This window comes from Corylus avellana, chromosome ca5 (assembly GCF_901000735.1).
Source record: "Corylus avellana chromosome ca5, CavTom2PMs-1.0".
NCBI lineage: Eukaryota > Viridiplantae > Streptophyta > Magnoliopsida > Fagales > Betulaceae > Corylus > Corylus avellana.
Window position 1 is genome coordinate 17,856,626 of NC_081545.1, and position 13,873 is coordinate 17,870,498.

The 13,873-nt window shown below is 37.0% G+C and overlaps 1 protein-coding gene across 1 annotated transcript; it reads left to right on the top strand.

Annotated features, from left to right (window-relative positions):
- The first annotated feature begins 2,023 nt into the window (after window positions 1–2,023).
- On the top strand, window positions 2,024–3,853 carry LOC132181884 (uncharacterized). The gene is made up of 3 exons (XM_059595114.1): window positions 2,024–2,423; window positions 2,508–2,684; window positions 3,390–3,853. The coding sequence occupies exons 1-3, from the start codon at window positions 2,024–2,026 to the stop codon at window positions 3,851–3,853; spliced, it is 1,041 nt and encodes a 346-aa protein (XP_059451097.1).
- Window positions 3,854–13,873: the final 10,020 nt, after the last annotated feature.

Here is a 13,873-nt window from a genome sequence, read left to right on the forward strand (position 1 = left end):
GGTATGTTATAAAAACAATTTAGTCCTTACAGTCAAATTGCGTTCACTGACTTAACAGATTTTGATAGCGTGAAACGTTAGAGCTAATAAAGTTGTGATACTTGTTTGATTTAAGTTAGTGTCACACTAACGGAATCTGTTAAATTAGTAGACAAAATTTTACTATAAGGACTAATTTTTTATTTTTGGAATAACTCAAGGACATTTGAGTTCATTTTTATATTACATAGAACTAATTGTAAATTAGATAAACTACAACAACTAATTTTGCATTTTTTCCGTAATTTTGAATCACAAATGTGGCTGTAGATTTAATTGTATCATAGTGATTAAGTTGAGCTAATTATACGTCATATATATGGTATTTAAATGAATGATTTGGTTTTAATTACACTAAGATCATATCTAGATATTATTAAATAAACCTGTTAGTTCAAGAGTTGTTGAATTGGCTGGATTCGTGTGAACAAAATATTTGTGTTTAATTAGCTTCTTCGAATGTGTAGTGTGCAAGATAGCAAAAAAATAAGCTAAATAGGTGAATCACACAGGGTCTCGTCTGAAGGCTCGTTTGCACTACGTCCGAACGAGAAGAATGAAATCTTTCCAGAAAGTTTCGTCTGAAGCCCCGTCTGCAACACCGTTCGGACGAGATTGCTATGCAAGAAACTCGAGAGTTTCGTCTGAAGTCTCGTCTGCACCATCGTCCGGACGAGATTGCTATGCAAGAAACCCGAGAGCTTCGTCTGCACCATCGTCCGGACGAGATTGATATGCAAGAAAACCCGAGATCTTTGTCTGAAGTCTCGTCTGCACCACCGTCCGAACGAGATTGCTATGCAAGAAACCCGAGAGCTACGTCTGAAGTCTCGTCTGCATCACCGTCCGGACGCACCGCTCCAGAGAACTAGAGTTAGCGATTTTAACCTAGTTTCGTCCGAACGGTCATTCATGTCGTTCGGACGTCTAGTGCATTGCATGAAATTTCTATGTAGAAACTAGTTCTCGTTCGGACGAGCTTACTAACCGTTCGGACGCCTTGTAGCATATAAGGTTGTTAGTATTTGAATTTGTATTTTAGCTGGACTAGGAGTCCATGGTCTATATATTTGAAACTATGCATAGAAGTATAGTTATGATTTCTAATTAGGTTTTAAGATATTTTGGGCTAAGAAAGGAGCTGGAGAAATCGAAGTCAACCGGAGTTCCGGTGAAGAGAGATCATGTAGAAGGAACAATCCAGATGTTCTGGAAGAACTACTGCCGTAGCAGATAAGTGGGTCACTTGTCTAGTATACTTGAATGTCAAATGCATAGGTTATGTAAGTCTTCGACATTAAGATATTTCTTGTTATTCTACTGATTTAGTTGATTTCCTGGGTTTGGCTGCCCCGGAGAGGTTTTACATTTAGAACGTTGTCTAAATGGTTTCCTCTTGGTAAACAAATCTTTGTGTTTCTTGATTGTTGATTTATTTCCGCACATGATTGTTTAATTTGGATTTATTTCCTAATTTATTTCCTAAGTGTGATCCTAGACTCCTCATAAAATGTCTCATACTATTGCACCAAATTCTCTTCCCGTTTTTGACAGATCAAATTATTCTTTTTGGAAAATCCGTATGAGAGCATATCTCAAATCCGTAGATGTTTGGCATAGTGTTGAAACTTGATGGACTCCTCTGGTTAAAGCAATTGTTGAATGGACTACGAATGAAAAGAGTGACTCTTCTGCAAATGGCAAAGCTTTAAATTCCATATTCACATCTATCTCCATGGAAGAATTCTCAAGAATTTCTCGATGTGTGATAGCTAAAGAAGCATGGGAAACATTGGAAATTACTCATGAAGGAACTCAAGTTGTTAAAGCTTCAAAACTTCAGATGTTGGTTTCAAAATTTGAAGAGATTAGGATGGAAGAGGATGAGACATTTGATGAATTTTATTCTAAGCTTAGCGTCATTAGAAACAATACTATAAATTTAGGGAAGAAAATATCTGATGCTAAAATAATCAAGAAAATTATGAGATCTCTACCTGCTAAGTTTATTCCCCAGATTGCTGCCATACAACAGAGTAAAGATCTAGAAAAAATGAGAGTAGAGGAACTTGTAGGTTCACTGCAAACCTTTGAGCTTTTGTTAACCCAGTCAAAAACCTCAAAAAATGTTGCTCTTAAGATCAAAACTCCTAAAGAAAAATCTAGAGATTCATCCAGTAAGGATTCAGGAGATGATGAAAAAATTGCCTTGATTGTTTGGAAGTTTCGAAAATTTGTCAAACCTAGATCTGAGAATTTTAAAGGTAAGGATCATAAAAAACCTGTGAATGCTAGACATGAAGGTAGAGAAAACTCCCAAGACAGAAATGTCTTTGATCAGAAAGACAAAGTTCCTCGTGGTCGTAAGTGTCATGAGTGTGGAGGTATTGGTCATATCCGTGCTGATTGTGGGAATTTGAAAAAGTTAAAAGGTAAGGCATTTAATGTGACTCAAAGTGATGAGTCAGATAATGATGACTCTGAAGAAGATGAAGAAGAAAATGTTAACTACTTAGCCTTTACTGCTTCATATGGTAATCAGTCATATACCTCAGGTGTGCAAGATGTTTCTGAATATGAATCTGATAATGAGTATGATCTACAAACTGCTTATAATCAAATGTTTCAGGAGTTTAATAATCTGTGTCAGCTGAATAAAAAGAATGTGAAGAGACAGAGAATGAAAACTTAATTGAAAAAAATTAGGTTCCTAGAAAAAGAGTTGAATGAGTCAAAAAGTCACCTTAACAAATTTTCAAGTGTTAAACTTGATAAGATGTTACATGATCAAAAATCTTCAAATGATAGGTCTGGATTAGGTTTTGAGAAGTTTGTACGTTCGAAATCAAATGCTGCTTCTACTTCAAAAATTATGTTTGTTAAACCCAAGATGAAAGAAGTAGATACTAAGTCTGGGTGTTTACCTAAAGATGTGTCTCTGGATAGGCAGAGAAAAGTTCAGTTCAAAATTCCTCAAAAGAAAGTGTCTGAATCTAAGTTCATTCCCACCTGTCATTACTGTGGAATCATTGGACATACTCGTCCAAATTGTTTTCAGCTTAGAGCAAGACAACCATGGTCCACACAAAATGCTCCCAAGAAAGATGAACCTGGGATTGGCAGACAATTGCTGGTGTTAACTGCTCAAGTAAAACTTATTAGTGAAAAATTATCTACTCTGTCTAATTGTTCTGATTTGAAAAATTTTCCTCTCACAACTGATAAAGTTCAGAAAAATCAAGTTTAAGTTAAAAAGAAAGATAATCTACGTCTAGTTGTTCATACTGCCTTAAGTGTGCTTAATTCATGTTTGTGGTATTTGGATAGTGCATGTTCTCGACATATGACAGGTGACAAGATATTTTTTAAGGAGCTCAAAAAAGGCAGAAATGGAAACATTACCTATGGGGATGGCAGTAAGTCTAAGGTAATAGGTCAAGGGATTGTGGAAGTTCCTGGTGTAGCTTCTCCTCAAGACGTGCTATATGTGGAAGGGCTCAAAGCAAATCTTCTGAGTATCAGTCAATTTTGTGATAATGATCTTGTAGTACAATTCTCAAAGAAAGAATGTAGCATATTCGATGCTCAAGGAAAATGGTTAATGGGAGGAGATCGGACATCTGATAATTGCTATGGTATCTCTCCAACCATGCAGACTAAATGTCAAAAAGTTTCTCTAGACATTGGAGAATTGTGGCATCAACGGTTGGGACATTTGAATTATCATGATCTAGTTAAGATAGCTAAGAAAGAAGCTATTAATCATTTACCCAAAATCAACTATCTGGAGAAAGGAAAATGTGGACCATGTTAGCTAGGTAAGCAAACAAGAAATCCATATAAGAAAACCTCGGGTATTTGTACATCTAGAAACTTGGTGCTTCTTCACATGGATCTTATGGGTCCGACACGGACAGCCAGCTTGGGAGGAAAGAAATACATTCTAGTGATTGTGGATGATTACTCACGGCACACCTGGATCAGTTTACTTAGAGAGAAATCAGAAGCATTTGATCAAGCCACTATGTTGTTTAAAAGGATACAAGTTGAACAAGACTGCTCTATACAGAGAATTAGAAGCTATCATGGCAGAGAGTTTAAAAATTCCAGTTTTGAAGAATTCTACAAAAATTTTGGAATTAAACAGGAGTTTTCTTCTTCTATTACTCCACAACAGAATGGGGTCGTTGAGCGAAAAAATAGAGTGATTCAAGAAATGGCTCTGGTCATGATCCACTCTAAACAATTAGCTCAACATTTATGGGGAGAAGCAGTTCACACAGCATGTCATATCATAAATCGTGTGTTTCTCCGCCCCACAACAGACAAAACTCCATATGAACTTTGGAGAGGGAAGAAGCCAACAGTGAAGTACTTCCGAGTGTTTGGGAGCAAGTGCTATATTCTCCGTGATAGAGAAAGCCTGGGGAAGTTTGAAGCCAAGAGTGATGTAGGGATTTTTCTTGGATACTCCACCACTAGTCGAGCTAGTCGAGTATACAATACCAGGACAAAAGTGGTTATGGAATCGATTAATGTTGTAATTGATGATGAATCGATCATTGATCAAACTGAGGGGGAACAAGCTGAAGTTAATAATCAAGGAAATGGCATCTCTAAAGACATTCCTGATATTAATGACACCACTGGATCATATACCTCTGAAGATATTGGGCACTCACCTCAAGTTGAAGAAGTCAAAGAAACATCTCAAGCTGAAGAAGTCAGAGAAACACCTCAGTCCCCACATCCGGATATCATAACCAAAGAACCTTCCTCTCGGGTTAAGCTCAATCATCCTCCAGAAAATTTGTTGGGCACTGTTAATGAAGGTAGACGACTGAGAAATAGGGTAGTTAATCAAATGTCATATTCCCGCTATTTATCTCAACTGGAACCCAAGAAAGTTACTGAAGCACTTGAAGATGAAAGCTGGGTAACTGCCATGCATGACGAGCTGAACCAATTCACCTGAAATGATGTATGGATTCTGGTACCAAGGCCAACAGATCACAATGTCATTGGCACAAAAATGGATTTTCAAGAATAAATCTGATGAGCATGGTACTGTGGTGCGCAATAAGGCTCGACTAGTAGCTCAGGGATATACTCAAGTTGAAGGAGTTGATTTTGATGAAACCTTTGCTCCTGTCGCAAGGTTGGAATCCATTAGAATTCTGCTAAGTATTTCATATCTTCTCAAGATTAAATTGTATCAGATGGATGTGAAAAGTGCATTTTTGAACGGAATTCTCCAGGAAGAAGTATATGTAAAGCAACCTAAAGGCTTTCAAGATCATCAATTTCCTCATCATGTCTATAAACTCAAGCAAGCCCTGCGAGCATGGTATGAACGGCTCACTACATATCTTCTCAATCAAGGTTTCATCTGAGGACAGGTTGATCGGACCTTATTCATCCGGAGAAAAGGTGAGCACAAGCTAATTGCGTAGATCTATGTTGACGACATCATTTTCGGTGCCACGATTGACGCTCAGGCACACACTTTGTCTGAGGAAGTGAAGATAGAGTTTGGAATGAGTTTGATTGGGGAGTTGACTTACTTTTTGGGGTTTTAGATTAAGCAATCCAGCAAAGGTATTTATGTCTCACAAACCAAGTTTGCTAGAGATCTGGTCAAAAGATTTGGCATGGACGGCAAAAGTCATGCTCGCACTCCTATGAGTACAAGTGTAAAGCTAAGTACTGACTTGTCTGGAAAATCCGTTGATCAAACAATGTATCGAAGCATGATTGGAAGCCTTCTCTATCTCACAGCCAGCAGACCCGATCTATCGTTCAGTGTAGGGGTATGTGCAAGATTTCAAGCCAACCCAAAGGAATCTCACATGACAGCAGTCAAACGTATACTCCGATATGTAAATGCAACTGCTAACTCTGGTGTTTGTTTTTCTAGAGATACAAATCTAGAACTTGCAGGTTACTACGACGCAAACTGGGCTGGAAATGCGAATGATCGAAAAAGCACCTTTGGTAGATGCTTTTATGTCGGCTCGAATATGGTGTCATGGATGAGCAAAAAACAAAATTCAATTGCTTTATCCACTGCCGAGGCAGAATACATAGCTGCAGGGAGCTGCTGCACACAGTTGATCTAGATGAAACAACTCCTAGCCGATTATGGATTTACTCAAGCAATGATGAGTATCTGCTGTGACAATACAAGTGCCATCAACATATCGAAGAATCCAGTTCAACACTCTCGGACCAAGCACATAGACATTCGTCATCATTTTGTCCGTGACTTGGTAGAAAATCAGGTGGTATCTCTTGCTTATGTGTCTACTGAAAACTAATTGGCTAATCTATTTACCAAACCTTTAGATGCATCTAGGTTTGAGTATCTCAGGAATGCAATTGGTATATGTAGTATGGCGTAATCTATAACTTTGCATATCTAGGATAGTTTTTATGTTGAAAATTTTTTTCCTGGTGCCAAAGTTACTTCTGTTAATTTTTTTTCTCCCCTTCTTCGTTTTGTTTTAATTTGCTGCTTTATTTGTCAATTTAATGAAAAAAAAAAAGGAAATAGAAAATTCTGTCCATTTTTTTTCAGTTTTTTTTTTTTTTTTCCTTTTTCCTCATTTTTTTCCTTGAATGCTTTGTACTGGTTCTATGTGTTTATGACCATAACATTTCAAAATCTCATGTGAAGTCATGTCCAGTCATTTGCAAATGGGTCTATTTGGCATAAGGCACTCTTTGAGCTTTTATTTATTGCATGAACTTGATGAATGATTGTGTAGCTTTTCATGTAGGATTTGGTTTATGCTGATCATGCACAATTTAGAGTCTGTCTACATTTTAAAGACTATGAAAAAGGGTTAAAGGTCACATTATAGGCGATGTATGGTTCAAAGACTCGGTTAAAATTGACCAATTCACTAGTTGAACCTATATCCTAAAAACTCCTGCATTGTTGTGCACAAAGCTATATGGCATAACTCTAAAAGAGCAATTTTGAACTTCAAGGTTCTATGTCATTTCTGTTAAAAGAATCCCTATAGAAAAAGTCAGTGACCAAATCATTACGGAAAAATACGGTTGCTAAAGGATTTGTAATAACCTAATGCGTGCTCTATAAAATGATGTATTGGATTAGGGATTCTAGGCCCTAGCATTATAAGGTTTGCCTTTAACCGAGTTTTTGTTTCCGTCATTACATGCAAAGTTTTTTTTTTAAAGTTTTTTCATCTATTTTAAAATTTGACTGGACTCTCACACACTTCACTTTTCAGCATGAGTATATTTGTCCCATTGGCTAGCTAATGTTCATAAAGTCTTGAATCGTGTATGTGTCTGCTCAAATGGTGTCTCAATGCACAAGTGATTCCATTTTTTTAAAATGAAATCATGTACATTACATGCTATTTTGTCACAAATGCTCTATGCACTGTGTCCCAGGTTTGGCATTTAGGGGGAGAAAGAGTGTAATTTGGTCGGTATTGAAACTGCAAGTTCATAAGCCTCATCCGGACGATAAATGAGCTCGTCCGGTCGAGATCGTGACAGACACATTTTTTTAAAACCCCGCGAACTGGTCTGTCTATCTCACTTTGAATATTTGGTGTTTGCTTTCACCATTTTCTCTCTTCTCTACGCTTCTCCATTGCATTTGTGTGGATCTCTCTCCACCCCAAAACTCCCAAATATAGTTTCATCTGCTCCTGTTTGCATTACTTGGCATAGGTAATTCCAGTCATTTGTTTCTTTCTTTTCTTTCATCAAACTTCCGAAATTAGGGTTTACATTGTGTGCTTATTTCTATGTTAAGTAGTGTCCTAAGATTGGCAGCACTGGAAATTGAGTTCCAGTCAAATGTATTTAGGATGGGTATTCACTTGGGAGCCACATTTGTACATCAAAATTTTTCCTTGCCCACCGAGTGTTTGACAAATTGTCTGAATGGCATTGATTTTGGTTCAAAACATGTCTTGCTTATTCATTTCCCAACATTTGATATGTTTATGCATGTTGAAAGTTCATACACTCCATGTTCGATTATTTGTGTTGGTATTATGCAATATGGGTTCATGTGTATAGGCTATGGCGAGTGGATCTCCATCTCCACGAAAATTACCCATCCGCACAAAGAACAAGGCCCAAAAGAGAAAGACAATGGAGGATGCTGCTCCCATCCATATTTCAAGACCTGATATTGGCTTTCGCTTTCGGAACAAGTTAGCCAAGAAAGCTTTTCAGGATCGATTTCATGACCGCACTATTATTTCAAAAAGACCGGTAAATCTATCTAATCTTCAGGAGGAGCCATTCAATATCATCTCTTAGATTTTCACTCAGCGGCAATGGCACTACTTCATATCAACCCCTGTTCATCCATTTATAAATCTGGTTCGGGAATTCTATGCCAACATGGAAATTCAGCCAGCCACCGAAGAATCTCTCCAGATTGTCACATTTCTTCGGGGTGTACACATTGTCGTCACCCGTGAAGTAATAGCAGAAGTCACAGGCATTCCACTCATTGAAGATTCTAGTTTTCCATTTTCGCAAGATGATTTTCCTTCCAAATCTGCCATGTCAAAACTATTCATTCCACCAGACTCATACAATTTTTCGCGCGACAATATGAATGTGATTCCTCTTGGACATCTGTCTCATCATGTGAAATTATTAGCTAGAATTGTCATGAACAACGTGTTTCCAATCGATCATCATTCGGATCTTGGTGTGGCACGAGGGAGCTTCCTCTTTGCACTTCTCACGGATGTCAAGATTGATTTCGCATCCCATGCTATTCGACTCATGAAGGCTATGTTCATTGAGAGTTCAGTTTCATTGCCATTTGGAAGTCTGATATCGCGCATCATTGCTAAATTTATTCAAATCCCTGACTCTGAACCAACCATCAAGCATCTTGGTCCTTTTTGCAAAGCCACCGTCAGTCGATCCAAAGGTCAGATGCGATTGCGAGGTACTGTGGATTTTGATGACGACACTGCTGTTCCTGTAGCCACTGCTGGACCCTTGGCATCCGCTACTCCGTCTGTCCCTGTGTCTCTCGACGATGTAATGACAAAGCTAAATGCAATGGCATCTCAAATGGCAGGATTTTCTTCCATCTTCTCTCAATTGCAGACATATGTTCATGATTTGAAGAACAAGTTCATAGGAGCCTCTGCAGCCGCCAACACAGTTGCAGGTGATCTTGTTGAGGAGCAATTTCCGAGTGATCCACCTGCTAAAGATTAGTCCCTTTGTTTTTCGTGACAAAAAGGGGGAGTGAAGTGAAGTTTTTGTTTGTGTTTTAGAACTTCAACTTATTTTACAGCTCTTACGGTTTCAATTTTCACATACATGATAAACTATGTTACAAATCTTAATTAAAGTTTGTCTAGCAAATTGATTTAATATTTTGTCAACGAATAGCCAAAGGGGGAGTTTGTTAGTTCAAGAGTTGTTGAATTGGCTGGATTCGTGTGAACAAAATATTTATTTTTAATTAGCTTGTTTGAATGTGCAGTGTGCAACATAGCAAAAAAATAAGCTAAATAGGTGAATCACACAGGGTCTCGTCTGAAGGCTCGTTTGCACTACGTCCGAACGAGAAGAATGAAATCTTTTCAGAAAGTTTCGTCTGAAGCCCCGTCTGCAACAACGTTCGGACGAGATCGCTATGCAAGAAACCCGAGAGCTTCGTCTGAAGTCTCGTCTGCACCATCGCCCGGACGAGATTGATATGCAAGAAAACCCGAGAGCTTCGTTTGAAGTTTCATCTGCACCACCGTCCGGACGAGATTGCTATGCAAGAAACCCGAGAGCTACGTCTGAAGTCTCGTCTGCATCACCTTCCAGACGCGCCTCTCCAGAGAACTAGAGTTAGCGATTTTAACCTAGTGTCGTCCGAACGGTCATTCATGTCGTTCGGACGTTTAGTGCATTGCATGAAATTTCTACGTAGAAACTAGTTCTCGTCCTTACTAACCGTCCGGACGCCTTGTAGCAAATAAGGTTGTTAGTATTTGAATTTGTATTTTAGCTGGACTAGGAGTCCATGGTCTATATATTTGAAACTATGCATAGAAGTATAGTTACGATTTCTAATTAGGTTTTATGATATTTTGGGCTAAGAAAGGAGCTGGAGAAATCGAAGTCAACCGGAGTTCCGGTGAAGAGAGATCAAATAGAAGGAACAATCCAGATGTTTTGGAAGAACTACTGCGGTAGCAGATAAGTGGGTCGCTTGTTTGGTATACTTGAATGTCAAGTGCATAGGTTATGTAAGTCTTCGACATTAATATATTTCTTGTTATTCTACTGATTTAGTTGATTTCCTAGGTTTGGCTGCCCCGGAGAGGTTTTACATTTAGAACGTTGTCTAAATGGTTTCCTCTTCGTAAACAAATCTTTGTGTTTCTTGATTGTTGATTTATTTCCGCATATGATTGTTTAATTTGGAGTCTTATTAGTTTTTCAAAACCCGTTTCACATTTGCTTAACTTAGTTGATAAATGTCACTAAGAGGTAACTCAATCGGCTGAGACCACGCATAATGGAGCAGAGGTCACTAGTTCGAATCCCTCTCCCCACTCTTATGCGGACATGTCAAAAAACAAAAAAAAAAAAAAAGATTCAATGGATAAATAAAATTATATTGTTAGAACATTGAATAACTTTCAAACAAATAAAACAAAAAATCCTAATTAGCCACATAAACATCAATCATGATTCATATTGTGACACGTTTGACTTACAATAGAAAATTAAAAATATATAAAAAAACTAGATAAAAAAATATAAAATGGGGATTGGCCAAACCCCCACCAAATGCCCAAATGGAGATGGCCGAAACCATCCCTAGCCATCTGAGCATATTTGGGGGCGGCCGAACCACCCCTATGCCCATTGAGGGTGTTTCGGCCAACTCAAATGGCGAATATATATATAGAGAGAGAGAGAGAGAGAGAGAGATAGGGGTGGTCGAGTCATCCGTTTTGGCCAAAAGTTGTGTATCGCTCCGGCTTTTAAATAAGCCACATTTCTTTGTGCAACCACGTACAAAACTCACATTCTCAGACCATATAAACATATTATAGCTATAACTGAAACCATTTGATATAAATAAACTTTAATGTCATTATATACCAAAACTAATGTTGTTTTTGCGTAACATCAAAAGAAACAGATAATTAAAGTTGTCTGAAAAAACGAATTAAAACAAAAACGCTTAAAAGAGCATATTTGCTTGGAATACGTATTAAATTAGCAAATGTAAATAGAATCTAACTTAGGCTTTGTTTGTTTCAGCATAAAATATTTTCCATCGTAAAATAGTTTTAGGAATGTCACTTTACAGGAAATTACGAAGAAAACAAATTACGGCGTTTGGCATGCGCACGGAAAACATTTTCAGGGAAGTCATTTTATAGGAAAATGTTTTACGATTAAAACATTTTTCGGCATTTGACGCACGCACGGAAAATCACTAATTTTTTTTATATTTTCATTCAATCATATTAACCTATAAAATAATTTTGAAAAATAAAACTAAAAATTATGTTTAATTAAAATATAGAAATTAACTAACAATAATTTAGTGTTTAATATCATTCTGCGTACACACAAAATACCGAAAAATATTTTTCAGGAAAATGTTTTCTGCTGAAAACATTTTCTGATGTCGGGGACCCGCCTGATTTTTCGTTGATGCCCAAATACCGAAAAATGTTTTCCAAAAAATCATTTACAGGAAAATGCTTTCTGCTGAACATATTTTTTGACAAGTCCTAGGTGGGTCTTGGGTGAGTCTCGGTTAATTTGTTAGTGGGCCACATAAACACAAAAAATATTATGCCATGTCTAAATTACAATAGAAAATAACAATAAAATTTTAAAAATATATCAAAACACTAAATATAAAAATATAAGATGGGGTGGCCGAAACCACTCATGGCCATTTGAGCATATTAGAGGGCGACTAAACCACCCTTACGACCATTGAGGGTGGTTCGGCCAAATCAAATGGTAAAAAAATAAAATTTGTAAATTGAGAAGAAAAAAAATCGAGGAGTTCGAGTGATCCGTTTTGGCCAAATGGGGGTGTATATCCCTTTGGCTTTTAACTAAGACATATTTTCTTTGTGGAACCAATAACCATAACACTCACCTTCTCGGATCATATAATATACTAGAGCTATAACAGAAACAATTTGACATAAGTAAACTTGAACGACATTACGTACCTAAACTAGTGTTGTTTTTACATAATGCCAAATGAAACAGTTAATTAAAGCTGTCTGAAAAAACAAATTAAAACAAAAAATGCTTAAAAGAGCATATTTGTTAGGTTCTATTAGCAAATGTAAATAGAACCTAACTTAATTAACATCCCCTTTTTGTAGTAAATAATTAGGTATTCACTACGTGATTTGTTCATATTTCCTTCAAACAGTATATGTTAAAGAGTTTTTTGGTTTTTTGCTTTTTTTTTTCTTTTATGGTCTTTCGCCAATAATTTTCACCACTATATATACAGTTCCTAGATACCATTTGAAAGTCACACCGATTTTTTTTTATATATATATAAAGCCAGCGTAGTTTACCAAAAACAAAAACACCATGATCTCATTTAGTAGACTTGCATTGTTTCTACTAATGTGGCTTACATTGTCTGTGATTGAGTTTAATAATGTTGCAGGAATTGGGAAACATCACCCAAAAACTGTAAAAATCATTAATGATTTAGGCCATGGATTGCCTCTTACCCTTGCCTGTAAATCAAAGAACGACGATCTTGGTGTCCACACACTGAAACCAAATGGCATCTTTGAGTTCAACTTTACACCAAACTTCTGGGGGACTACACTATTCTTTTGTAGATTTACGTGGAAAAATCAAAGCCATTGGTTTAATATCTACGACTACGCTAGAGGTGATGAATGCGTGAATTGCACTTGGAAGATTAGAACAACTGGTGCATGTTTCCTAGACCCCAAGAGAAACGAGTACGATTTATGCTATTTGTGGACTGATCAAAACTCACCTGATCGTGCATGATTACAAGCCAACGACATTCAAAATGAAGAGTTTATCAAGTGAATTGTGAAATAAAGAGCAATTGAAAGTCATTATTATTATTATTATTATTATTATTATTATTATTATTATTATTATTATTGTAGAAAATTATGATTATTTGATCCAATTGTTTCAAAGTTTCGATGGAATCACGTTTATATCTCCGCTACTAGTGCTTTATCAATCTCAATCCCCTTCGCTGCTTCCACTATAGTGACAATTCTTCTTTATGCCTGATAACTCCTCCGTCATTAGTCTATGTCTTGCACTTAGAAATAGAACCATAAGAAAACAAAAGACCGACTGGAAACCAATTTCGTTATGCTAAAGCATTCGTGAAAACAAAACCTAAGAAAACGAATAAAACCTCACCCCATAGATCACTACTAAAAGCAAATCTGGAAATAATACATTCTTATTTAAAAACAACAAAAATGCAATAATAATAACCCAACACACCCTCACGCGTTCCATGCACCACCGCTGACCACCTATGCGCAGCTAGAAAGCACCCCAAGGACCATTGACACGTGCACCTTGATTGATCTATGGTGGAGGCACGAAAAATGAGGGGGAAGGAGAAATGGGGAGTGGAGGAGGGAGTTGTAATTTGTTCACCCTCCCGGCTGTACTATTCTTTCTCATCGCTGCTCTTTTTCTACGGTTTGACTGCTCTTAAACAAAAATAAAATCCAAAATATTCTTTTAATAATTATATTTGTATCTTACTCTTCTTTTTTGTTTGTAGTTTATTCTAATTAATTTTGGGTAAAAA